The sequence below is a fragment of the Lygodium microphyllum genome, chromosome 30, assembly GCF_053477565.2.
Source record: "Lygodium microphyllum isolate KBCC chromosome 30, Lygodium_microphyllum_v1.1.10, whole genome shotgun sequence".
Taxonomy (NCBI): Eukaryota; Viridiplantae; Streptophyta; class Polypodiopsida; order Schizaeales; family Lygodiaceae; genus Lygodium; species Lygodium microphyllum.
Window position 1 is genome coordinate 63831800 of NC_141164.1, and position 26968 is coordinate 63858767.

Genomic DNA, 26968 nt, shown 5'->3' on the forward strand with positions numbered 1-26968 from the left:
ATTAATGACAATGCATTCAAGTTAGAATTAGCAACTCACTGAAAAATCCACAACACATTTCACATTAGTTTATTACGACCCTTTAGAGGCTAATTACCTATACACCATGTTTATGAAACCCATCTTTGTTAGAGGAAGAGACTGAAATACTTGAACCTGAAGCTATCATAGATACTGACTTTATGACCACTAGAACTGGCCAAAGATATTCTAGATATCTAGTCAAATTTAAGAACCATCCTGTAGAGGAAGCCCAATGGATGTACCCTAAAGACTTAAATGCTTTCCCCACTCTGCTAGCTCCACATTGAGCTAATAGCAATTGAGGTCAATTGCTATTCCACCCTAGGGATATGATGCCAAGAGGCATATTTCAAGGTGGATTCCGTACCACGATGGATTCCGTAAGGTTTTACGGTGGATTCCGTAAACTTTGATGACCGGGGCTCATACACAAAGTGGATTCTTTGTGCGAGAAGTTGATGGAGACGCCTATCCTTTTCGAGCATTTCATTAATTTAGTGTGTACATGGGTGATTCCATAGCGGGTGATTCTGCAAAATGCATATTAAATTAATAAACGTTTATGAGTTTAGAGTACGCACTCGTAATAAATTAAGGTTAGGATTGATTTCTAACCAGATGATTTATTTATGTAGCTGAAGACTGCTAGGTATTCACTTTTGTCGGTTTAGGGGGAGATTGCACCCAATTGATCTCTTGTTCATGTCGTACATGCTTTTTACCTTGAGTTTTGTACAAAAAGTAGAGTTCTTTTGTTTTTGGAGACCTTTCGGCATTCACTACGAGAGTGTACATCATCCGATATGCGCACAAGTTCCCTCTTTAACTTCATTTAGCTCTGACTTAAGCTATAGCTTTCTAGTCTTTATATTTACCTCAAATAACCTTGTCACATTCTTTCAAGCAATAGTGAGGGTTTCAAATTCTTGCAAATAGTCCACCATACTATCTTTAACACACTTATAGCCAGTGTATCACTTTACTCTATGTGTGCTTTCAATCCTTCTTAGCCTTTATTTATTATGCAATAGCATTTCACAATGGGGTTTCGAGTGTCACTACCATATCCCCTTCAATTATCCTCCGTGTAAGTCACCTAACACATTAATGAACATGCAAAGATTATTTGACATTAATAAACATACCAATATCACAGATGTGCTTATCCAAAGGTCAAGCAAGCACTTCAAAAGGCTCATGAGAAGCAAAAGAGGACAATAGATCATTGTAGATGTGCATTAGAGCTTGTAGAAGGCCATTATGGATTATGTTTTAGAAAGGCAAGGCTAAAAATAGGCAAGACAAAGAGCATTTATATCCTAAGCTGGATATGCATTAATATGGATCCTTCTAGGTTTTCAAAAAATAGGTGATGTGTATAGACTAGAATTGCCTTCACATTGAAAGACACAATGCTTTTCATGTATTAAGATCTTTCCATATGGATGTATCAAAGAATATAGTTATTGCAATTCAACCAAACATTGAGTTGGATGGAAATTTGGTACTCAAGCAAACTTTAACACATAAGGCAAGAAATATAAAAAATAATGTTCCCAAATATTCCTTGGTAAAGTTTCAAATTTACTTACCAAATAGATGCAAAATAAATAAAAGGCAACTTAGCAAACCATTCTCAATTGATTCAACTTTACCTCAATGCATTCTAGCTTGAGCCAACTTTCAATTTGAACTCCTTTAAGTTCAACACAATGAGAGATCTAAGACACCACTTCATGCTCAAGGGGGAGCTAACAATTCACTCTAATGATGGACAACTCGTGTATATAGTCGAATTGGAATGTACCGAATTTTCATCCAAGGTATGGTTTGTTGAGCATATGATTGTCATGAGGTCACTATCCAATGTACAGTCAATACGATTGACATGCAAATGGCTATAGTTTTTACTGTGTCTCTATATGCCCAAATTATGCTTTACTTTGTCATGATGGTCAAAACAATATTGATTTAGAATAATTAATACATTCCATGTGATTCTTTCTAGCAACAATGATCATTTATTATTAATGAATTGCTATTTAAAATTTTCAATACCCCCCCCAAATGGGGGTGTGTGTGTAGCATGAGCATGAAGTGCACTAACAATCTGCCCCACATGGGGGTGTGTGTGTGTGTGTATAGCATGAGTATAGCTAAGTGCACTAGCAATCCGTATTGTCCTATACTTTGCCAATTGAACAACTTTTCTTCTCACCATAATACAATGGAAAATGATGGTAAGGGTTTAAGGGAGATATCTTTCCACAAACATGTGTATTTAATCACTTTGCTTTATCATAATTGCATCATGCACATGTGAGAGGTGCAAGCCAATTTGAAATGATGACAATCCAAAACCCAAGTTCACCAGTTGGAGACATTAGCAAAAGTTATTACAAGCTACACTGGATATGTACTTATGGGTGCCCGGTGACAATCTTCATCTCACACTAAATGGGACCTGAAAAAGGATTGTGTTGTTATTTAGCCTAAGAACTAAAAATAAAACGTCTAGACTAAGGTTATTGTAAATTAAAGCAAGTTTCAAGAAGGGCTTAAAGCATTAAACGTAGATGGGCAATTGTCAATTTATAAGCTCGAATTGGAGGATTTCTAAATTATATAATTATTGATATTTAGAGTCTAAAGGCTAAAGCTACATTAGAATGTGTACCACTTGTCAAACAAAGAGAAAACTTCCAACCATCAAGAAGAAGAAAAACAAAAGGAAAAACACATCACATGTGCAACAAGATAAGAGCAAGAAATTCTCTTCACCTGTGTGAGAAGTGGCATTACATGGGAGCTCACCAATGGCACTACAATTTTCCTCCCTTTCGAAGCTATCAATGCTATCAAAGTTATCATTCAAAGGATTCTCCATTTTGCCCTCTCCTCTTTGCAGATCTCAAACTATCCAAGACTATTTCATAGTACTTGAAACTAGTTACTTATGTAATTGATTTCTCAACCATCTTGAGCAGCTTGCCCTTACATTAAGGCCCAAAATCAAACACATTACAACAAATCTGCAAGGGATTACACATCCACATTGCAAACTGTCACACATGCAGGTATTCTCAATTCAAGTTGTGCCCATTTGTGCCAAAACCAAGGAGCAAATCGATCTTTGATAGCCTTGGTTGTTTGTGACAATTGGAGAAGCCCAAATTTGCAGAGGGATCTACCTACGACTCAATATCCTAAGTGAGGTCTTATCCATCTTCAGTCTAGCAGGCCATGACTCGGCAGTGTCTGAACCCTAAGTCACTGGACATTTGCACTGATTCATTTCTTTTGTACAAGGGATTTCCTCATTTCTACTGTATAAGGGATTTCCTCAACTCTGGGAGCTTTCTTCATGAGAGCAGCTTGGATAATGGGCAAAGACAAGGTGTTGCCTAGGATTCAAGTGGTTAGGATCACTAGAATGATGTTGTAACCTCACTCTATGGTTCACTGACATTATTCATATGGGTGACCAGAAGTTCGTGACAACTACAGTTGGTGAGCAGACAATTTATTACTACAGTGCTTACAAGAACGTGGAAAGAAAGAGACACACAGCTCTCATACAAAAAGTTATTGGAAAAGGGCAATTAATAAAATCAACTTAAGAACCCATTTTACAGAGGCCTTGATGTTTCCACATGCAAGGAACAATTGAGGCCAAGGAGATCAATAAACTTACCATAAGAACCTGATCTTCAAAAGAGCTTTAATGCTGTCACTCGCAAGGAACTCAGGTCAGACCTGGAGCAATGCTAATAATTTTAATTACAGTGTATGGAGTATAAAATATCTCCACATCCTCAGGATCTCTGATTATGCTACAATGATGGCCTGTCAGTTGTGCTCTTATAATCCCAGCTACAACAGATAAAGGTAAAAAAGGACTCTGATCAGGCCAAATATCGACGGATGACAATTTTGCATCCAAGATCTACTGAACTTAGAGCTCTCTGGATTTGTCAAATTTGATACAGCATTTTTGTTTTCCATCACAAATCTGAAGGTCTTTACCTGCTGCGCATGCAATATCATCAGAGTCAGCTCACTCAAGCTCAGCTTTAAAGATCTCAGACTACAGCTTAGCATACTACCAAATATATGCGTGGCAGCAGAAGCCAAATATCTTAACTAGTAGCAAAGGGTATATATTCTGTCGGCCTGTTGCATGGACCCTTCTCATTCTGTCATGATCTCAAGATGACACTTTACTGCCATTCCCTCGCATCAATATCATCAGAAAAAGTTTCTTTGCAAAGCCGGCTCAAAAAATTCAGAATATGCGGCCATCATCAGTATTTGCCAACTGCTTGTATCATTAGCACCTCTAGCAGTCAATGCCAAGATTAAATGATGGAAAGCACTCAAAATCATCATGGCCTATATCAACATGCATGCAGATTTGATCTTTCCTAATCCTGTGGATATCTGCATCAACCGCTACCACAGGCTGAGAAACATTTGCTTGAAACTGGGAGCGTGACAACTGAGCTGCCTCAACCTCCAAAGCATCTAGATCAACTCCTATAAATATATCATCATCAAAGTTTCCAGCTACATCTGACATTTCAAAATTTGGTGACACTCCTTGCTGTTGAAAGCTTAATTTCCGCTTTCTGCATTGCAGTTTGGTTCCAGACTGTGAATCATTTGGAAATTTGCCAGAGTCGTTATTTTTCCCACTTGTATTATTTTCTTTAATCTGTCTTGAGTCGGAGTCAAAACTGACCGGCATTGTTGAATGGCTTCCCAAACAGGGAGTTACAAGGAAACTGCCAGCAGGAACTGTCAATCCTGAACCAACTACAGTTTTTTCGCAGCTATTTGTAAACTCTAACAATTTGCTTTCTTTTGATTTGTGCGAACTTAGTGAATCGGTATACCCAGACAGAGGTGTGCTATTGGGCTTTAAGAACCTTGTCCAAGGTCCAAAATCCCCATGAAGAGGTGACTGTGTCAGCAAGGATTTCCTGTAGCAAACATATCTTTACGTTATAAGACTAATCAAGAAAATAACCATGCAAAATTTGTTACTCTGTTAAGTAACATCATCACTCAAATTAGATCTGCAAAAGCATAGAACGAAACAATCTAGAACACTGCACAAGGCAGCTGGGGGGATGGCCATATGCAGTGAAGAATATGATGTTGAATTGCTGCTTTGACAGGGACAGCTTAAGTGGGACCAAGCAACCAACATAGCCAGGCATGTGACCAAAAGGACTGTCAAGACGACAAGCTAGCGGACACAATGACATGAAGCTCTGCATTTGGTGTCACCAAACTAAAGAAACAGGTGACATGTCGATCAACAACTGCTGTTGGACTAAAGGAACAAGTAATAGGTTAGTGAAGACAGCTGGGGGTGGCATCATCCATGCACACAGGTGATATGACAGGCAAGAAATGAGGCAGGCAAGGGTAGGAGGCACAACAGCCAAGCAAGCCCATCAGGAGATCCTGAGCGGCAATCTTTGTCAGGCCTAACACATTTGGCATCCAGCTCAGTAGCCACAGTCCCAGTTCAACGGTCTCAAGCCATTACCAATGAGAAGTTGCCATACATAACTTGGCTTTCCCTTCCAAGGTTTCTGGCAAACTCCAAACTCATGTGAGCTAATCAATATTAGACTCAACCATACAGCCCTAAGTTGGAAGAAACCCAAATGTTGCGAACTAGGTATAGATGTTTGAATGTTGCAGCTCAGGAAGTTCAGGATGCATATTTGAAATTGCATAAAGTGCAGAAGGATGTCATGGCATGCAGTTGGCCTATATTAATATTTGATTATTGAACACCCCAATGGTGAATGGTATAAATATGTCAGTCAGCCTCAACTCAGTTGTGTTAAATGTTCTTTAAACCAGCACTTTGTTGAACCCATGAGACAGATACTAACCTGTAAACAGCCATCATGTCAACCGGTTCACTAGCACCAGACTGACTCGCTACTGTTGGTTCAGGTCTGTCATCTATGAAATCCTCCAGAGATCCCTCTTCATCTTCGACATCATCTTCATCTGTAGAGACTGCTTCATCAGTTGACACCCTGCAAAACAATTACTTCTGAAGACATTCTTACAAAGCACCATGTCTATCGGTTTTTCTAGAGCACAATCAAAAGGACAAAAACACTAAAGTAAGAAAGAGTAAGAGAGTCAAATGAAGACAGGAATCTCAAAGCATTATGTCTATCAGTTTTTCTAGAGCACAATCAAAAAGACAAAAAACGTGAAAGTAAGAAAGAGTAAGAGAGCTAGACAGAGACGTAGAAAAAGATTCCTTACTCAGCTTCTTCATCGACTAGAACTGCAGCTGCAGAGTGGAGTCTTTGCTTTCCCAAGCCAGCCTCAACTGTTACAAAAAGTATGCAGGAAGTGAACATTGGAGTTATCCTACTTCTACTTGACTTTCTTCAAAAAGCCACAAAGTACCAAAAATCAAAAGCAAGCATACATTAGAATGCAGGTAGACCACTTCTAAATGCACTTCGACCTACCCAAGAGCATACCTTGCATTGGTTTTTTTGATTTGCCTTTCTGTTCACGATGCACTAAGGAGGAAGACTTTACTGTTTCTGTTGTTGCCCCATTTTGAACTTTCCTAAGTCGTTTGAGCTTTCTTGGCTTATCAACAGAAGACATTGCTTCCAAAGATAATCTCCAGTTTCCACTAGTGCTCCTCCGACTGCAAGGGCACAGAGGTGAATCCATTACTCTTGTTACATTTGCTGGCTTTCCATCAGCCAAAACTGTGGGGGTAGTATGTGTAGTTTCATTAAGGGACAGTGCTGTTGGGACATTTGCTTCATTTCCATCATCCAAAACTGCCGGATCATTATGTATAGTTTCATTAAGGGACAGTACTCTCGGGACATTTGCTGCTTTTCCATCAGCCAAAACTGTGGGAGTATTATGTATAGTTTCATGAAGGGAAACACTAGCTCCTGCATGTGCACTGTTATTCAGATTAATAACTCTCCGAAGATCATCATCAAGCACTTTCTTGTTTTTCTGGGAAACAGGAATGGGTTTACTGGGAGACCTCACTGCTCTCCATGCTTCCAGATACATGTTTCGGCTGTTTGATGAGGGATGTTTACATCTTGAGGCATCCCACTTGGGCTCATCATGCAAACTAAAGCCATCAAATAAGCTGCTAGTATTTGCAACTTCAAGTTCCTTTTGAACAGAGGAATTATCTAAACAAGGTGATGACGGGACAATCCCCTGCTCTGCCAAACTGCAAAGACGTGGGCTGTCATTATCCAGATTGTTCTCATCAGGTTCCAAACCCTCTCCATATATACCACTGACTTTCAGCATTTTCTCCTCAGGTGTGGATGTAACAATATGCCTCACCTCATGTATAGGTGTGCTGGTTGAATCCTCTGCAGCAACTCCCAACTGATCCATCCCATGACATATATTACTTTCATTATCCAAATCTTGTGCCTCACAAAGCTCCGATGGCAATAGAGAAGATATTTTCACATTGGCATTGTATTCAACAGCACTATCAGTACATATGCACAAAGAATGCTTGCACTGACCCCTGAATGGTAGTGTAGGTGGTGATGTGACCTGGACATAGCCTCCTGAATCCACGCTTACAATTCCTTCAAATATACAAAGCTGAGGTAGAGGATGGTCAGAAGCTGTGGACATTTTTGAATTTACTGGCAAGCATTGATTGCCAGGCATCCGCTCATTCTCTTGGCCAATCAATTCTTGGTGTTTAAATGGTGAAAGACTTCCGTAAGATCCTGATTCTGGGAGACATTTGTCTGTATTGTGAAAATCTGTTTCAACTAATTTCTGTCCCACATTGAAAGAAGAAGGTGAATTAAAAGCAACCGACATTTTTCTGTTTACTGGCTCAGGACGGTTAACAATATCTCCAAGCATCAACTCGTCAGGCAGAGCATGAGTGGAAGTATTGCCATCTTTTGGGTTAACAAGGGAGTAATGGGTGGAACAAGACAGCTCTGCTTGCCAAGTCCATTCATGCTGTTCGGACAATAGGGGGCTTCCAGAGCATGTTGCCTCTTCCAGCAAGTCTTCTCCCTTTTCAGAATCAAGTCCCTCTGCTTTTACTTTTGCATCAACGGAAGAATGTGAAATGAAAGAAAGTGGTTTGTTTTTCTCTTGGCTGCATTCAACTTTTCCTGCAGCCTGATTGGCATCATATCCTGTGGCCCACAGAGCAATGAAAAATATGAGACACTTCAAAATTGTGCTAATGCCATGGACGAGCATCTAGGGTGAAAATAGATGGCTGCAAGCAAACAGGATGTTCCTTCACTTATGCACTTGTACAAGGTGTGACATGTACACTACCATGCATGCACTTACTTTCTTTTTTCATACTCTCAATTACTTTACAGAATCTAGATCTTGTGCTGGAAAATACTCTTATGCATTATCAAGTGGGAAAGACAGTGGAAATGCCATCCTACCTAGCTTCAAACAGTCCTCTAAACTGTACAAGGGAAGCCAAGCTGTAAAACATTTAGCATATGAAGAATTAAAGGATTCAGTAACTGTCTACAGTATACAAACAATTGCAAATCAAACTTATCCCAAAGAGCATGTCACTGCAACACTTGAGAACATATACATAACTACCAAAAAACCTGGGTATGATATAAGAGCATACGTGAACTGTCAGGCCAGAAAACTAGACGCAAAAAGTTCAACTGGGAGATACACTAAAACCAATGACTAGAGTCCACATGTACTACAGATGTAATAAAACATGTTTCTGCATCTCTGTAACACCAAGATAAAACGAAAACCCTGTATCTTATTAAACTACCATCCAGAAAATCAAAACAAAAAATTTCAAGCAACATGTTTTTTTTTACATTTTTGTATGTATGAGTTAAAGTTACCATACATGTCCTTCAAAACAAAATATAAAGATTTCTACTATGTTTCTGTAGGTTTACAAGTTAAAATTATCCTACATATCCTTGGACTAATGCTCACGTAGTTACTCTACAGGTCCTTTGTCTAATGCCCAACTAACTTCACCATATGATGTGCTACATGTGACCAAAATATTCTAGCATGTGCACAGATTTTCCTAGTGAAATTGCTATGCTGATATGAACTCACGGTTTGGTAGGTGTACACAGCATGCACATGGATAGATGCCTGCATTCCAGACATTAAGAGGTCCCTCTTTTGATCGCACCCACACAGATCTGAATGAGATCATCAAGATGGTTGTTGTCAGACAACATACCTAAAGAATATGACAAATATTGCATTCTATTAAGGCCACTTCTCCACCTCACACCCAACAGCTTACTCGTGTCCAAGCTACATGGGCACTAATCTCTCCCATGAGGTGAGATGTGCTGTCAAACTTACCAAAAGCTAAAAATACTGTGTATATCTTGCTTCAAACTGTGATTTACACTTCATAAGAGAGGGAAGAGACAATATTTGAGAATAGAATCAAGAGACCAGAAAACCAATGTGAAGATTGTTTATGGAAATGTTTTCTACAAGTAATACATAATATATAATTAATATGATTAAGACTAATAATGTGTCTGATAATATAGTGACAGACATACCTTGTGTATCTTTAGGTATGGCCGCCTCCATCACATTTAAAGTCTGTATTTACAAAAACAAAAAAGACAAAATTTAAAGATCTGTTTTTATGACAATGCATCTTAAGACCACATCAGCTTGTATTACCTGCTCATCATGTTTTCTATGAGAATAATTTTGCCGCAACAACTGCAGAGTATCAACAAGCATAGATACTGTTTTGACTGAGTGTTTTACTTTATGCACCCTGCTAGCAAGGAGCTGGCAATGAGGAAATGCAATCAAAGAGGGTCTCCATGCAGCAGGTTGAGATGGCTCGATATATCTTCTGAGAATCAGTAGTTCCTCTACTGTTAGAGCTGCAGCACCTGGATCAAAAGTTTCCACTGGTTTTTGCTTGTTCTTGACACGAGGTACAAATTTGACTATAGATAGCTCCAATAGCTGAACCTCTGGTTTGAAAGAGTGTGGAACCTGGCACATTTCACAATCTGCTTAATAGGCACAACCTGAGTAATTTAATTGAACTGAATACATAATCATCATGATTGCACGTTCATGGTTGATATGCTAGCCCTAAGCGCATTTTACATATCTCAAGACTAAAAAGCACACCAGTAATCCATGATAGATCAACAAAAAAGATGACATGAGGACAGGCATAGGGACAAATCCTTTTTCTACAAAAATGACTTGTCCTCTTTGTTTATTTTACATATCTCAAGACTAAAAAGCACATCAGTAATCCATGATAGATCAACAAAAAAGGTGGTAAAAACAACAGTGCCTTGATATCATTGTAACTAACTTTTATAAAGCTGAGATTAGCTTCCTCATCAAATAAGAAACACTATATAGTGCAGCAAAAAACTATTTCCTCCAGACAACAAAACAGATTAAAAACTCTTCCTCTGAACAAGCTTCACAGAAAGAGAGTTGACGATTATCTCCCTAGTAGTATTTATCTTGATCTATATACAACAGCCTACCATTCGAGGACTTGAATGGAAGTTGAAGCTGCGTACACCACCATTATGCATGTGCTTGCTAAGAACTTTGCTCTTGGCTTGCTTTTTCAAGTACCCTTGAAGCTCTGCTCCCTCACTTGCTAAAACTAGTGCTCTTTATGTCAAGGCAACAACTTGCAACAGTTCTAAACGGATCAATTTGAATGGAGCTTCAGACACTAGACATAAACCAACAATTCTATCACAACAAGGTGATAAAGAAAACACTCTAAGGATATTGACTCGGCCATCCCGTTTCCTGCCAGTTCTTCCCATTCGTTGTATCATTCTAAGAGGTGATATATTTGCATCAAAACAAATGACAAGGTCAACCTCCATGATGTCCAATCCCTCTTCAGCAATTGATGTGGCAACAATAGTGTTGAATCCTCCAGCACGAAATTTCTTGTAAGAAAGGCAGAAATCAGTTAAACCACAAAAATAAATAACTTCTTTGCGGCCCAAAACAGATAGCTATGTCTTTTTTAGTGCTACTGACATGGTTCACTGAAGAAAAATCCAGTTACATACTTGCAGCACAGATTGTTGCACTTTCTGGCTTTGACCCTTTGAACTTTTACCTATACATTAGCATAGATATGAAGCTAAAAGCAAACACAAATCCAGTAAGATAAGTATGATTGAGACAACAAATAGCGCACAAATAATATAGAACCTGAGCTTTGGCCAATAAACTCCATTGCTTTTATAGTGTCCCCGAGCGTTTGTAGGGTTTCTAAAATATCTCTGCAGAGCTTATAAAGATCAAATGAGCAGATTATAGATGAAGAGGACTCCATACAAAGACTATCACTGTAGAACGCTGCCATTGTTAATACTTACTTTACACTTTCCCGGAAGTTTGTAAAAATGATTACTCTTGTTTTTGCTGGATCGTTCTTCTCTGCATTCATGACAAATCATGTTTGAGACCCCATATAGTATAAGAATGATCCTGCCATATTCATTCTCATAATTTGGAAAATCTACCCAGAAATACTGAACCCCTCAAAAAAGTAAAAGTGCATACTGAAATGTTCTGATACTAGTTCCTGCAATTTTAATAACTTTGGACTGGAGGCACCATTTCCCACATGCTTCTGCATCAGTGACTTGATCTGCTGAAGGTTTTCATTCCTTCCCATCAGTCTTGCAAAGGGCCTGGAAAATGACGAAAGCAGTCAAAGTTAACAGAGCAGAAAGTCTACTAAAGCCATACGAGCTTCACAAAACTCAGCACAACCTCATTCCTGGAAGAGAAAATAGAAATACCCTGATAGCAGCTTTTGTTTCAGCATCTCAAATGCTGGCCGAATTCCATGGCTAAACAATAGTTTGAAAATGTGATAGAGAGTAATGATAGCTGCAAAGCAAGCCTCAACATCCCCATATTGTCTTTGATCCAGACCTGATGGTGGAGCTTGTCTGAACTTGTCTCTTGCAGTCAAAAACTCATACGGTGTCAACTGAGTCAAAATATTCAAGGTCAAAAACAGAAATTGGAGTGCGTCTCAGTCACATATCTTTAATTACATCCTTGTGTATACTTTATGGAACAGTGACATAAACACTCTCAAGGGAGATCATGGTTCTTGACCTAAACATGAAGCAGAAAGTCCATGGTCAAAGAACACAAACATAGCTGGGTCTAATAGTCTTCTGAAATTAGCATAGGCATTGAGTTATTTTCCATTCCCAACGACCCAAAGAGTGTAGGCTGATCGGAAAACTAACAAAATTTTCCATCTTATACTTTCCATAATCCATTTGGATCACTTTTTTTCCCATAAGGGGTAGTTTATATTAATTGTGAAAAAACATACCGGATAACAAGATTGTCTTGCGGAGATTGTCCCTTTCTTCATTATCTCTTTTTTAGAATTTTTTTCCTTTGCTTTGCTCTCTCTCTCTCTCTCTCTCTCTCTCTCTCTCTCTCTCTCTCTCTTCCATGAAGATAATTGAATTAAATGGCAACATTTACATCAGACCATCAAGTCAGCTAAGAAAACAGAACAAACACAAATCAAGCCAAAAGGCCTCTAAGACCATGACACACAAATATCACACAAAAAGGACAGCCAAAGTGGAGCAAACAATATCCAGCCAAGGAGCAACAATGTCAGGAAGAACCAAGTCAGCTGAAACCATAGAGGAGATCTTCCATAACAATAAACCACGAACATGGGCCACATGACCATGGATACCCAAGGTAGAATCAAAAATGAAGGCATTCTGAGTACACCAAATATGCCACAGAATTGTCCATCTAGGAATGGAAAAGGCAAGAATGATCTGATTGCAAGATGAACATAGAAGCCGTCCTTCCCATAATCCATGAACGAGCTGATATCCATTGCTGAGTCACTGAGGGCCACACACAAGAAACAAAACCCCAAATCTGTTGAGCAACAAGGCAAGAGACAAAGAGATGAAGCAATGCCTCATCGCATGCAATGCAAAATACACAGCGATCATGGGAGATCTTGCAAGCACGCAACACATCTTCAGTTGAAAGACCCCCAATAAGCAACCTCCATATGAAAACTTTACCTTGATAAGGAATCTTAGACTTCCAAAGTTTGAGAAATCTTTCTCGCCACTTCTTTTTGCAGTCTCGAATATGCCATATTTTATTGGCCTTTCCAATGACCTTTTGACCTCGACAATCTGATGATAGATCTGATTAGCTGACCTGTTCTCAAAATCATCAAGTAGCACAAACATCCAAACTTGCCAAGGAGACAAGGGCTGTAAAGCAAGCAATGGAGAGTACCTCAAAAGTTGCTCATGTAAGGATGATCAAATGTCATGATAACCACGAGCCGCTCAAAAGTATTGATGAATGTGCCGGAAAAAATAAAGACGGGGCTGCCCAAGAATGACACCATTATGGACAGTTTGCAACCCCAAGCAAGCCATCCGATTAAACTTATCTCGTTGCAAGTCTTTATTATGCCAATCCAACAACCTGGAGGTAGCCAGCACTTCTCCTTGCAACGAATTCTCATCCTTTCGGAGATCAAAAAGGCGCCAAACTACGAAAACGCAAAATCTCTTGCCAGGATGCAATCAAGTGAGAAAGGAGAAAAAACTGGGAGACGTTAATAGGCCTCGTGGAATTCAGCACATACCACCAAGAAACTTGAATAACCGTGCGACCATGGGAGATACATGTCTTTTCAATGAAAAATTTTGCAATATCTGTCCCAAGATGACTCTATACACATAAAGCCTGCAAAAGTGCCAATCTCAAAGCAACCATATGGAAATTAACATCCAGTAAAGCTGCTCCCCCCATCCTTTTAGAAGTAGTCACATGTTACCAAGAAATCTACACCTGGCCCAAACGATTCTCTTTCTTTTTCCACAACATGAAGCGGATAGGCTGAACCAGTTCCAAGAGAGACTTCTTAGTCCAAGGAAGTAAGGGCCAAAAAAAAACAAGACCATACTGATCATGATGCATTGAGCAACTTTAAGTCTCACATGAAGAGGCCAACCTTGAGATTTCCAATATATAAACCGATCATGTATACGGGATGAATCCAATCAAGCAAGACACGAGGAGCTACATCCACACCAATCGGATAACCCAAGTGTCGGGTAATATCTCCTTTAGAAATCACAACTCCTTGCCAACCCAAAGCTTGCAAATCACTCTCCGTACAAGAAATCAGTGTAGATTTCTAAGCATTAATATGAAGCCCCGAAGCTAAAGCAAAGAGATTCCACGTAACCATTGTCCAAATCACATTAGTCCAATCAGTCTTCTTGAGAAACATAAAGAAATCATATTGACCCAAAAGTTGGGCACCACTGGGAAGAGACAAACCAACAATCTCGCCTTGATCAGCCAACTTATCCAATAAAGAGAGCATTGGGTGAGTGACTAAGGCAAATAACAAAGGACTGAGAGGGAGCCTTGCCGAAGAGAACAAGACAAGGCAATTTCATCCATTAAGCACAATACGTGCCACAACACCCTGACCAATGGTTATCAACAAGAGAAGTCATGTGAAAACCAAAGCCCATGGTAGACCTCGGCTGCCGCAAGAAAGACGAGCTGACATGATCAAATGCATTTTCAAGATAAAGTTGAAGCATAACAACCCACTGGCCAGAAGCTTTGGCATAATCGATCCCCAATTGAATATTCAAAATGTTATGCATGATATTCTGTCCCTTAATAAAAACCATATTGATGTAGATGAACCAAGTGCAGGAAAAATTTTTGCAATCTATTGGCAATGATTTTAAAAAAGATTTTATACAAAGAACCCATAACAAAAATGGGTCTCCATTGTTTCCAGGAAGTCAGAGAAGGAACCTTGGACAACAACCAAATCACTGCAATCTTCCAATCTAAAGTCATTAAACAAAAATTCCAAACTTGCTAACACAAGCGAGTTAATGGATCCTTAAGCTCCTCAACATGGGCTGAAAACAGCTCATTAGGAAGCCCATCCCAGCCTCGGCTTTTCCTACGTAGTAAATGGGACAGCACATCCTCCACTTCAACCTCTAAGATATTAGCCTCCATCCGATCAACCCATTCAGCTTAACCTGATTACTAACCAAGTCACAAAGTATCGACGAGAAGAGAGAACAACATACGAAAGAATCTCTTGTGGACCTAACAAAGATTTATAATAGTCGATGCGCTTTTGAATGATGGAGACAGATTCAATAACCATATCACCTTGCTCATTCAACAAACACTATATATTTTCCCAAGCGTATTTCCAACATAAACGAGCAAAAAACTGATGAGATTGACAATTATTATCATGCAAAGCTTCCGCTCGAGCCAGCAATTTGTATTTAGCATATTCCTCCTCTTAAAGAGATTGAACTCTACATTTCAACCATTCAATGCATGTAACCAAATCATCAGTAATATCCCCTAACTGATAGAGAGACAACAAGTGAGCCAACAAAGTTTGTGAATGCTGCAATTCAGCTCAAAAAGAAGAAGCACTTTGAATACCATATTGTCGGAACAACACATGTGCATGTGCATTATCCCTAAAAACAGCCCATGTTTCCATACCCCTAGATAGAACCCTCAAGCTAATGAAGCAATCAATTGTTGGATACACTCCAAAAACTAATTTTGCAACAAAAAAGATTAATTGAAACACAAAGCCAAATGAACAAGCAAAGCCTTAAAGGCATGAACTAGCCTATGAGTCAATTCCAAAACCAAGGGATAGTGATCTGACAAGACATGCTATCGCTCCACCCACATATCAATCACTACTAGAAGAAAAGAATTGCTCTGACAAATGTATATCCCATTAAGTCTGGCCCAAGTATTTGGATGCTGAAGAGAGCAATAAGTATATCTAGACTGTGAAGGATGCATCCAAGACCACATGTCTTGTTTCAAAGCCACAGTTGCCAATGCATTCCAAGCCTGACACTCAGCTCGTTTGGACCATCCATGTCCGAGTGAGGTGAAGTCACCTAATCTTCAAATACGCATGCATTAAAATCACCCATAACAAAAACCTTGGCGAGCCATGAAAAGACAATGCAAATCATCCCAAAGCTGACTACATTCCCGAGCAGTAGGAGCATACACACCTGTCAACCACAAAACCTCACCCTCATATATGATTTCCAACATCAAAAATCTACAACGAGCATCATGAGAAACCAAGGATGGTTGCAAGGAAGATCGAACAACCAACATAACTCCATATTTAAGTAAAACCTATCCACTAAAAAACATTGTATAACCCTTATATACATAAGAAAAACCTGCCAAAGGATGTTGTTTGTGCTCCATTGAGCAAAAATCATTCCAATTATTAGCAAAAACAATTCTCCACAACCGATACTGCATGCTGCCAAAAGAAACACCTTCAACATTCCATAAAGCAAGTCTTATGATAAACAAAAAGAGAGAGAACTACCAAATCACTGCTTTCCCTTTAACATCAGTAGCATTTGCAGCCTGAAATCTCTCCATCTCACTACAAATCACATCCACAAGATCCGCCCTTTTCAAACTAGCAATCGAAGCACGAGAAGGGAACTGTTGTTGTGTTGCTGAGAACAAAAAACATCCGAAGGGGGCAAAAGCCTCCCGAGCATCAAAGCGCAAAGCAGAATCAAAAGCACTTTTATCAACCACACCAATTGCAGGTGCACGCGAAGATAGAGGTTTATGTAAAAACCCCTACCTCTGCGCTGAAAAGTTAGAGTAACAAGATGAGGAGATAAGTGGGCATGAGTCAAACAAGATTCCTGTCGAGCATTGCGTCTAACCACATTGACCCAAGAATCATCTTGAGGAGACAGATCCCGACCAACTGAATGCAACTCACACTCAATACAAACCTAGGAAACATCCTTATTTTTATTATCATGTCCATGTGGGGCAAGAGGCACAGGAGGAGCAACATCTTGCTACTAAGTCAAAGGCTAGGGATCACGGTCTCACATATCCATGTCAAGGTCTAAAGAACACACAAAACCTCAAGGCTACTATCACATTTTGAAATAAAATGGCCCAATTGGCCACATGGAAAGCAGTGTCCAGCAAATGTCCCCCATTTGAACTCAAAAACCAACCTCTACAACCCAAGGATCTCAAAATGAATTTTAGTAAGCCAAGGTTTCCTAATGTCCCAAAGCATACAAGCCTTGTTCCTATTACTGGAGGCCAAACGGAGCTCCACCAACACCTTGTCAAGGGATCTCAAAACCAAAGGAAGAAGTCTTCAAAGATTTGCAGAAAAATTAACTACCTCCACCCAAATTGGACATGCCTACCTAAGAACCTCTTGAAACTCAGCCATAGGCCTCCCTGGGACCATATGGACCAATTGACCATCCAAAAACAAAGGAATGTGTTGCACAATGCGAGCGCACACATCTAGAGTACGAAAAAGGACCTCAAAAAACCCCTTCGGTCCATCATAAATCTCTTCCACCAGAGAAGCTTGCACTTGCCCAAGAACATAACCATGGTGTGCATCATCACTCACAAGCATGGACTGCAGCCAAGAGTGAATCCGAGCAATCAAAAAAGTCCTACCCGTAAAATAAAGGATGGCTGCCCTCTCATAAAAGGAAACAATCTACTATAAAACTAGGTTAGTTTCCATGACAGCAACCACAAGATCCCCTTCTGGTAAAGAGCTCGCTTTACCCTCATTAGCATGAGCATAATAAAACATAAGATTGTTGGTAGTGGCAAGCATGGAAAGAATAAGCAAGAAACACGAACACCTTGGTGAGGCAAATCCGGAGCACACAAAACCGGTTCATCAACCGTCATCTTACGGCATTTTTCCATCTCATCCCCTTTCATCAACTGACTAGAATCCTCAACCAAAGAGTCACCATCTAACTCAACAGATTCTTTCTTATCCCCTTACCCAATATGCTTGTCAAGAAAAGCCACATCAATACCACTTGATGCCTACATATTAGCAATAATAAAAGCCCAACCTTTGTGAGTGTTGCACACAATAGCAAACACAACAAGTACTATCTGCGGTAATAACTGCAGATCTACACTGAATTGGAGCTCAAATCTGAATGTCAAACTATGAGTAACACCTTGTTTGTACACATGCCCTAGGTCAAAAACAGGTCGCTTTCACTATACACAGCAAAAGAAGAGCACAGCGCCATCACTGTACAAACACCCTACTTAGAAACTAGTCTAGATCCTGAATCTGTGATGAGGACAGAAGTAGCTATGGGAGGGCGAGACTACAAGTTGAAGGGCAGAAGCGCTGCGACAGGACCCATCTCTCTCTCTCTCTCTCTCTCTCTCTCTCTCTCTCTCTCTCTCTCTCTCTCATGTGCACCACCTACGGAGCATTGATTCCATTAAATCCACAACTTATGGCATGTGCCTTTGATTCTCTCTCTCTCTCTCTCTCTCTCTCTCTCTCTCTCTCTCTCTCTCTCTCTCTCTCTCTCTCTCTCTCTCTCTCTCTCTCTCTCTCTCTCTCTCTCTCTCATGTGCACCACCTACGGAGCATTGATTCCATTAAATCCACAACTTATGGCATGTGCCTTTGATTCTCTCTCTCTCTCTCTCTCTCTCTCTCTCTCTCTCTCTCTCTCTCTCTCTCTCTCTCTCTCTCTCTCTCTCTCTCTCTCTCTCTCTCTCTCTCTCTCTCTCTCTCATGTGCACCACCTACGGAGCATTGATTCCATTAAATCCACAACTTATGGCATGTGCCTTTGATTCTCTCTCTCTCTCTCTCACACACACATATCCCCTCTCCCCTTCCCAATGTATACCCACAACTAGACTCTTTAGATCTTCTTCCTATGACCCCTCCTTTACACATAAATCTCAAGTAATATATTTGAACACGCATGCACTCTTAGACATCCGCATTGTCCCAAACTCATATATTCAGACTACCACATGCACCCCATAAAACATAAAACCAATTATATAAAACTACACATACACACGTGCACTTTTTGAAATCCACATTGGCATGCCCTAAGATACATTTCGTCATAATCTCTTTTCTAGATATTTTTCCTTTGCCTTGTGAAGATTGTGTTGAGAAACCGCTTCTTCAGTTTCCACATTTCATTTAGGGTTTCGCGCTTACAGCCCCAAAAAGGGCTCGTGTCCACATTTTGGTCATTTTGTTGGTGAGCGCCCATACAGTGGTGCACCACCCTAGATAGCTTATGTCTACAAATAGGTTGTTATATCATTCATTCTACACTCACTTCAATCATTCTTCACCCCTCTTCCTTCGTCATCAGACACCCTTCCCTTCTCTCTCAAGCCCTTCCACTGCCCTCACACCCCTTTCAACAGACATTGCGGTTCATGGCTAGTGGTTGCTTTCTATCAAAAAATGACAAAGAGAAAAGAGAGACAGTAGAGTTTGCCGAGAGAAACACAAAGTGTGTACGATAAACATTGAGAGAGCAAAGAAACTCAAAAACACAAAAAGAACACGATGATGATGCACTGAATCATGCTACGAGAAGAAAAGCTAATACAACAAAGCCGAAGCTCAAAAGATAATTGCACTGTCCTATCCAAATTAGGCAGCAGCACCTATGGGAATCTACATAGTAAAGGGAGCGAAACACAGTCCTTCAAGTTGCGGGCTATCAAAGTAATCACTGGAAGGTGAAGGACAGTTGTTGTCGAGGGAGCAAACTGTCATTCTCTCATGCTATGGGAGATAAAGAAGATGATCACCACCTATTGAGGGAGCAAACCGCAATCCTCAAATGTCGGGCAGTGAGTAGAGATGCAAAACGCAAATGCCAAGTATCTCCTAACTACCAAGCACAAAGATAAATGCTAACGCAAGCAAGCAAAGACTAACACCTGTGTAGGAAACCTAACACCAAGCTGGACAATGATGACGCCAAGATGTGTGAAGCCCTCCAAACTGCCAAATGCAAATACCAGGGTGATGCCAGATGAAAAGAAGATGACGCCTGCTGGTGGAGATACCCCTCCGGAGATGCAAAACGCAAGAAGAACGTGATGCGAGATGTGAGAGAGATGACACAATACAAGAGATGGTGGAAGAAGGCCAAGAGCTGCGATGTCTTCGATAGGGATGTGGGCAACACTAGCATGAGGAGAGAAGAGTATCGGAGTGATGGAAGAAGAGTAGTAGAGGATGGCCAATGTGGTGGTAGTGACCGAAGAAGGTGATAGTGAATGAATGAAGTGATTCCCTATTTATAGGCATAAACTGTCTAGGATGGCGCACCACTGTGTGGGCACCCACTAAGAAAGTGACCAAAATGTAGACACTAGCCCTTTTTGGGACTATCAATGTGAAACCCTAAATGAAGTGTGTGAATTGAAGAAGTGATTGTTTCACGCACCTTGTTCCATCATCAAGTTTTGCATTCTGGAGCTTCTCTACATCTTGGCATCAACCCTAAACAACCAGCAATACACTCTCCCACTTGGCAACCATCAAACAACTTGCCTTTGGGACTTCTCCACCTGACGTCAACACTCTCCACCTAGCAACAACTTCCTCATCATCTGGCGTCAACTTTCTCCCCCCAGTATCATCTTCTCATCACCAAGGTATTTGTGTTTTGCAGCCTAGCTATATCCTCATCATCCAACGTCATGGTCTTGTACCTAGCATCAACATCTAGCATGCTCACCCTGTGTTTGACAACTCTGATACACTCACATTTGCATTTTGCAACCAGGCCATCTCCCCTGCATCTGAGGATTGCACTTCGCTCCCTCAATATAATAGGTGATCATCTTCCTCGTCTCTGATAACTTCAAAGAACTACAGTTCGCTCCCTCAACAACTATCCTTCACCTTCCAATGATTACTTCAATAGCCCACTGCTTAAAGGACTGTGCTTCACTCCCTTCACTGAGCAAATCCCTTGTTGGTGCTACCACCTGATTCAGACAAGACAATGCAGTCATCTTTTGAGCTTCAGCTCTGTTGTATTAACTTTTTTTCTCATAGCATGATTCAGTGCATCATCAACATGTTCTTGTGTCTCTGACTTTCTCTTCTCTCTCAATGTTTGTTATACACACACTGTGTTTCTTCCCGCAAATCCTACTATGTCTCTAGTCTTTTAGTCATTTTTTTGACAGATTGTCTCTTTCTACTTTCAAGATAATGAAAGTATCACCAGCTAATGACTAGCCAACAAAGTACTGACCCAAAGGACGGGACAAGCCAACCAACTGTCCAATATCCACCAAATGCAATAACTTGGTGAGGATAGAATGGGTCGCCAAGGCAAAAATAGAGGACTCAAAGGACAACCTTATTTGATTAAGCATGCAAGGGCGAAGGGTTTAGTGACACCATCCATCTATGTGTGTGTGTGTGTGTTGGGGGGGGGGGGGGGGGGGGGGGGGGGGGGGGGGCACACGCACCATGAAGTTGCATCCACTGTAGCTCCTCCTCTCATTATGGATGCAAAACCCAGTAGCAATATCAAGGCCACTATTTCCTCCATTGACATTCATGTAGCTCAAAGAGCTACCACCTATGTAGCACTACCAAACCCTTGCTCAAGACAACTTCTCCCACTGGTGTCACACCTCATCACGGCCACCTATTTGCAACTATTGCCTCAAGCCTCTACACCACCTCCTCTGTTTTACACAGCACCTTTTGTCTTGAGCCAATGTTGCATGCGCCATTGACTATGTGCCATGGTCTGCCTCGCTAATGCATATGCCATACTCCTTAACCATAGCTCAAAGATGCATATAATGACTGTGATTAGGCTAGAAACAACCACAAACTAATGAGCAACACAAACGCATACATGCATAACATACATAAAGTGCCAAAACTCCTCTATCAAACTCCAACAGAGCTCACAACCAAGAAACGACATGCATGACATGCAAAATGCTAAGAGAACCTTGCATGGGGTGGTGAGTCATCAAAGCCCCCTATTGTGGATTGCCATATGTCATGTGCTTGCCAAACCGCATGGGCAATAAGTCACATTAGACTGTGACACATGTTTGACTAGTAAATCTTCAACACTATATGTAAGCAAGAATTCTACCCTATGGGATGTCATAGCTATTGAGCACTCAAACCTTCAAAACTCATTGTTCTCCATCCAACATCTATCCAAATTATTGTCAAAGCTCAAAGGAGTGTATGGGTAGACAATTATCAACCACCAATTGTATCAATTTGCTATAAAAGGAAAATAGTTTCTCATCTCTTCTACTTGTACTCCTTATTATCTTTTGTTCTACCATGTTTTTCATGATATTAAGGTGCTAGATGCCAAAAACAACAACCGGCTCTTATAACAAGAAAGCTTAGGGGTGATGTCAATGAGTGGCTTGAAACCATGTGGTTCCATCATTACAGACCATGTAAATTCATCCATCTGCCTTCACAAAAGGAAAACTTAATGAGACCAACTATACTTTGGAGAAGTTCACAATCAACACCATGCTAGACTTTTATAAGCTTTTTCTTGGATTCTCGTGGTTTCGATGTGCCATGCGTGCGAGCATTTCTCATGGTTCAAGTGCAACCATTCACGTGCTGCGCTTTCAATTCAGGTCATATTGTGCATGTGCTGCTTTGTCGTTTTTGGTACCTCTCTGACCCCATACTTTCACACACGAAAAAACAACAAACACATTCATGATTTGACACAAAAAAAACCAAAATACAGAATCCAAACAAAAACCATCATAATAACACCCACAAATAAGAATAAAAAAACCCCCAAAAAAATACATTTTTGGGAATTGATGTCAAAACAGTTCCTTTAACAGATCCAAGCTATCCTAATAATCATATCCCACATGATCCAGCCTTCTTCACACCTAAGAAGTAGAGAAACACAAACCCACTTAAGAAACACAAATGCACCCTACATTGTTGCTACCAAAGTATGTAACTATGTTGCCATTCTAATTTAGCAGACTAAGTATTCAATAAAAGATACCTAGAATTCAGAACACAAAGAACAAACTTGCAAACTGAAAAGCTTTCTCAAAAAGAAGCAATCGAGCCCTTCATTACATAGACCAAGAATCTTTGTGATCAAATGCAAGTAGCTGAGATACAAAAACAAATTAAAAGTTGGCTGGAACATGCACCCAAGTTCTATTCCTCAAGTTCTACAAACTAATTACAACCTTGAATGCACATGTTAGTACTGAGATTTAGACAGTCACACCTAGTGTAGCCTCCTTGTATAGAGCAGTTTGGGTAAAGGATATGCAAGCTATCTAGAACCCCATAAGCACAAAGCAAAAAAGTGGGCCTATCCTGAAGCTATAAAGCATTGTACTTTCCTTTCATTTTGAAGGCAATAGGATGGTACTTTTGTCCTTTCAATTTAAGTGTCTGAGTCATTGTCCAACCACACAAGACTGTGTTTATGAGTCCAAGTCTCAATCTTGGAACCTAATTCACTTATGTGACATTCTATCTTCAACTCTATGTCATCATGAGTTCACTCTATGTCTTCAAGCCACCATAGCCATGCTCTAGATCTGTGTTTTTCACATGGTATCAGAGCTCAATCGAGCATGGCTTAGCTCAACACAACTCTTCTCTCTATTCTCTTAGTCTCTCTCAACCTCAGTCCATCTCAATGTTAGCTCATGACTTCATTTTCAACTTCATTTTCATCTTCCACCTTGTGGCAACCATAGCCAGACTGCACCTACCCATCTTGGAGCCTCTAGATCTCTTCAACCAAACCATCTTAGTTGAAGCTTTCTTCCCAACATATCCTCCTGACCTCAGGGCACTCCCTCCTAACACCTCAATCATAGACATTGGTGGTCTACAGCCCCGACATTGCGTAAATTTGGAGTCGTTGCCTGATCTACATCTAGTTCCGTCCGTACTGCCGTTCTCTCTCCACATAGCGTGATTCCCGCTGAGACCATAGGGCTTTGGAAGCTCTATACCTGAGCTCTCTCCCACTCAAAGGGTTTTCAAAATGGCCATCTCTATGAGCTACAATAAGTGAAAAATCAAGCCCCTGTCCTGAAACCCTAAAGAAGCAGCCATAGCCAAGTTCCTTCCTACCGGAGTTCCTACCACTCTGACCTCAATTCCCAACAAACATTTTGGGCATTAAACCAACAAGGAGGAGACTCAAGTTACAAGACAAGCATCAAAGAATCATCATCAAGCTTGACATCTAGTTCTTCACAGCTAGTATCTCTTGATACTAACCTAGTGCTTTTTGGCACTTGTGCTTATTAGCACATTCAAAATCAACTCTTTTGCTGCTCAAATCTAAGAATTTGGTATTGATTTGCTACTACTCCAGCCGTCCAACATGGGCAAAGATTCACCGATATGTCGCATCAAAGAAGTCCGGTTTCACACCTAGCAAACCCGCATCAAGCTCATCCTGATGAAGAAGGGCCTATGGGCCATCACCAATGAACAAGAGAATAAGCCCCGAGATGCAACTCTTGCAATTGCTTGGCAAAAAGGAGATAACAAGGCTCAAGCCATTATAAAGCTTGAGTTGGATGACAGCTACATTCATCATGTGGATGCTTGTGACACATCCCATGACACCTGGGATAGATTGGACACATTGTTTGGTGCCTAATCAAAGTCTTCTAAGTATAGATTGCTAATTGAATTTACTTAGACTAGACATGAAGCCTAATACATCCCTGGCATCTCATCTAAACTACATGGAAAGTCTTCTAGCCCAACTTGCATGAATAAATCTGAAAATGGATGAAGATATATGTATTGGTGTCTTGCTAAAAAGTTTGCCTCCTAATTATGATAATGTTTCAACCACTTTAATCAATATGTCAAACCCTAAATTGGTTGACATTAAGATCTCTCTATTGGAAAAAGATAAAAAGATAAAAAATAAAAAACAGTCAAGTACTTCTAAGGATGAACAAATGTTGTATGTCAATAACAGCAACAAAGGAAAAAAGGACCAGCTATTTTGTAACTTCTGCAAAAGGACCGGACACACTGATAAGTTTTGTCATGACAAAAACAGATCTCAAAAGGCCTATCTTGCAGCTATAAAATAAGAACATCATGGAGCAAAGGAAGAATAAAAAAAAGAAAAAGAAAAAGACCATTAGGAGCAGAAGGACAAGCCTCACCAGTCCTTTCTATTCCCGATTTTCTGATAAACTTTTTTAAAGCCTTGTATAACCGTACCCTAATGCTTCTGTCTAAGCTTTATAAACTCCTCATGTAACCTGGCATTACAACCTCTGTACACTTTGTGAGACCCTTGTTACAGCCTCTGGATGTCCACCATGTTTTTTGATATCCACATTCTGCGACAACCTCTGGTGTTTTCCATGTTTGTGGTGTGCCCACACTTTACAGGTGGTGACTCACTAAAGCCTCTATACACTTTGTGCCTTTCAGGTTGTGATTGAGAAGGGATGTTGAGATTTAAGCAATCACACCTAGTGTAGTCTCCTTGTATGGAGCAATTTGGATAAAGGATATGCAAGCTATCAAGAATCCCATAAGCACAGAGCAAAAAAGTGAACCTATCCTAAAGCTATAAAGCATTGTACTTTTCTTTCATTTTGAAGGCAATATGATGTTACTTTTGTCCTTTCAGTCAAGTGTCTGAGTCATTGTCCAACCACACAAGACTGTGTTTATGAGTCCAAGTCTCAATTTTGGAACCTAATTTACTTGTGTTACATTCTGTCTTCAACTCTATGTCTTCATGAGTTCACTCTATGTCTTCAAGCTGCCATAGCCATGCTCTAGATCTGTGTTTTTCACAATTAGACCTTCTCTCACTTTTGAGCAATTCAATCCATATTGTTTAAGGAGGAGATGCAACTAAAAAGTAACATATGAAAAATGATAGCCATGTTATATTTATAGCAAATCCCAAAGCTACAGGTGAGAAGAAGGATTAGCAAGAGTTCAAAGGCAAGTGCTAATCCTATAGAAAGCCAAGCACATGGTGCAAGATTGCAAAAACAAAAAAATATGAAGAATGGCACAACAAACTCATCTTCCAAAGGCAAAGACTCTATGTACCATATTGGAGTCTTCTTGGCAACCGAGAAGGTTTGTCCCTAAGCTTAGACTTCAAAAGCAGATGATTCTTGAGAGCTAGAAATTGAGAGCCTCTAGTAAGATGACCAATACTAAAGAGTGGTATAGTTCAATAGGGCCTTTAAGAGAACCCATTGCTATGAAAGTCAAAAAGAACCCAAAATGGCTGATTGAAGGAAGCAATATCGTTTCATTTCTCACACTACATGGAGAGTCCAAGAAGCTTTAAGATGTGTTCTATGTGCTCACATAAAGAATCCATTATCCAGCGATTGCAAAATGTGGCCTCAAAGTTGTCTTTGACAATGTGAGAGAATAGATTTTTTATGGAGCTAGCAATGTGGTTAGCAAAGTAGTAAGCGAGAGAAACTTTACAAGTTAACAGCTCTTACAAGGACCATTGGGGAGGGTGCTAGAGCCTAGGTTAAGCTTTGGCACAAGCGATTTGGCAACATTGGCCTCGTTGTGCTCAAAGTGATGCACAAGATCAGGATGGTTGCACACTTACCTAACTTTGGTGAAATGTGACATGTGAAGCTTGTTTAATGGGTATCATAAAGACTTGCATACAAACCGCTAAAAGGTGGACCACAATATAATCGAAACCTAAAAGTTGGGCGATAGATCCTGAACATCCTAGCAAATGCTGTCAAGTATTATGAGGAAGCAAACATGCGAATTCAATGCTGGTTCCAAATATCACACTGAATTGAAGTCCCTTTGATCAAAATGCCTAAAAGTTTTGCACAGGGGTAAAGTTGACTTAGAAGACATTTGAAAATGTGGCTTCGTATACACTACCCTGCAATAAACTTACGCTCAAGCACAAGCCCT

At 40.2% G+C, this 26968-nt stretch overlaps 1 protein-coding gene across 4 annotated transcripts in view; it reads right to left on the reverse strand.

Moving 5' to 3' along the window:
• Nucleotides 1–3620: 3620 nt before the first annotated feature.
• The window catches only part of FANCM (DEAD/DEAH box RNA helicase family protein), a 70893-nt gene continuing 47545 nt past the window's right edge, over nt 3621–26968 (reverse strand). For 2 of the 4 annotated variants that reach the window (XM_087672471.1, XM_087672472.1), the window contains exons 6-18: nt 11883–12076; nt 11641–11771; nt 11454–11514; nt 11287–11357; nt 11142–11191; nt 10850–11015; nt 10593–10720; nt 9751–10077; nt 9624–9666; nt 6549–8228; nt 6325–6391; nt 5937–6086; nt 3623–5006 (exon numbers count right to left, since the gene is read on the reverse strand). In XM_087672471.1, coding sequence (XP_087528597.1) covers nt 4364–5006; nt 5937–6086; nt 6325–6391; nt 6549–8228; nt 9624–9666; nt 9751–10077; nt 10593–10720; nt 10850–11015; nt 11142–11191; nt 11287–11357; nt 11454–11514; nt 11641–11771; nt 11883–12076 — 3711 coding nt within the window. In that variant the 3' untranslated portion in view covers nt 3623–4363. Of the gene's footprint in view, nt 5007–5936; nt 6087–6324; nt 6392–6548; nt 8229–9623; nt 9667–9750; nt 10078–10592; nt 10721–10849; nt 11016–11141; nt 11192–11286; nt 11358–11453; nt 11515–11640; nt 11772–11882; nt 12077–26968 lie in introns of those variants that run through there. The other 2 variants (XM_087672470.1, XM_087672473.1) reach the window with 2 other exon arrangements.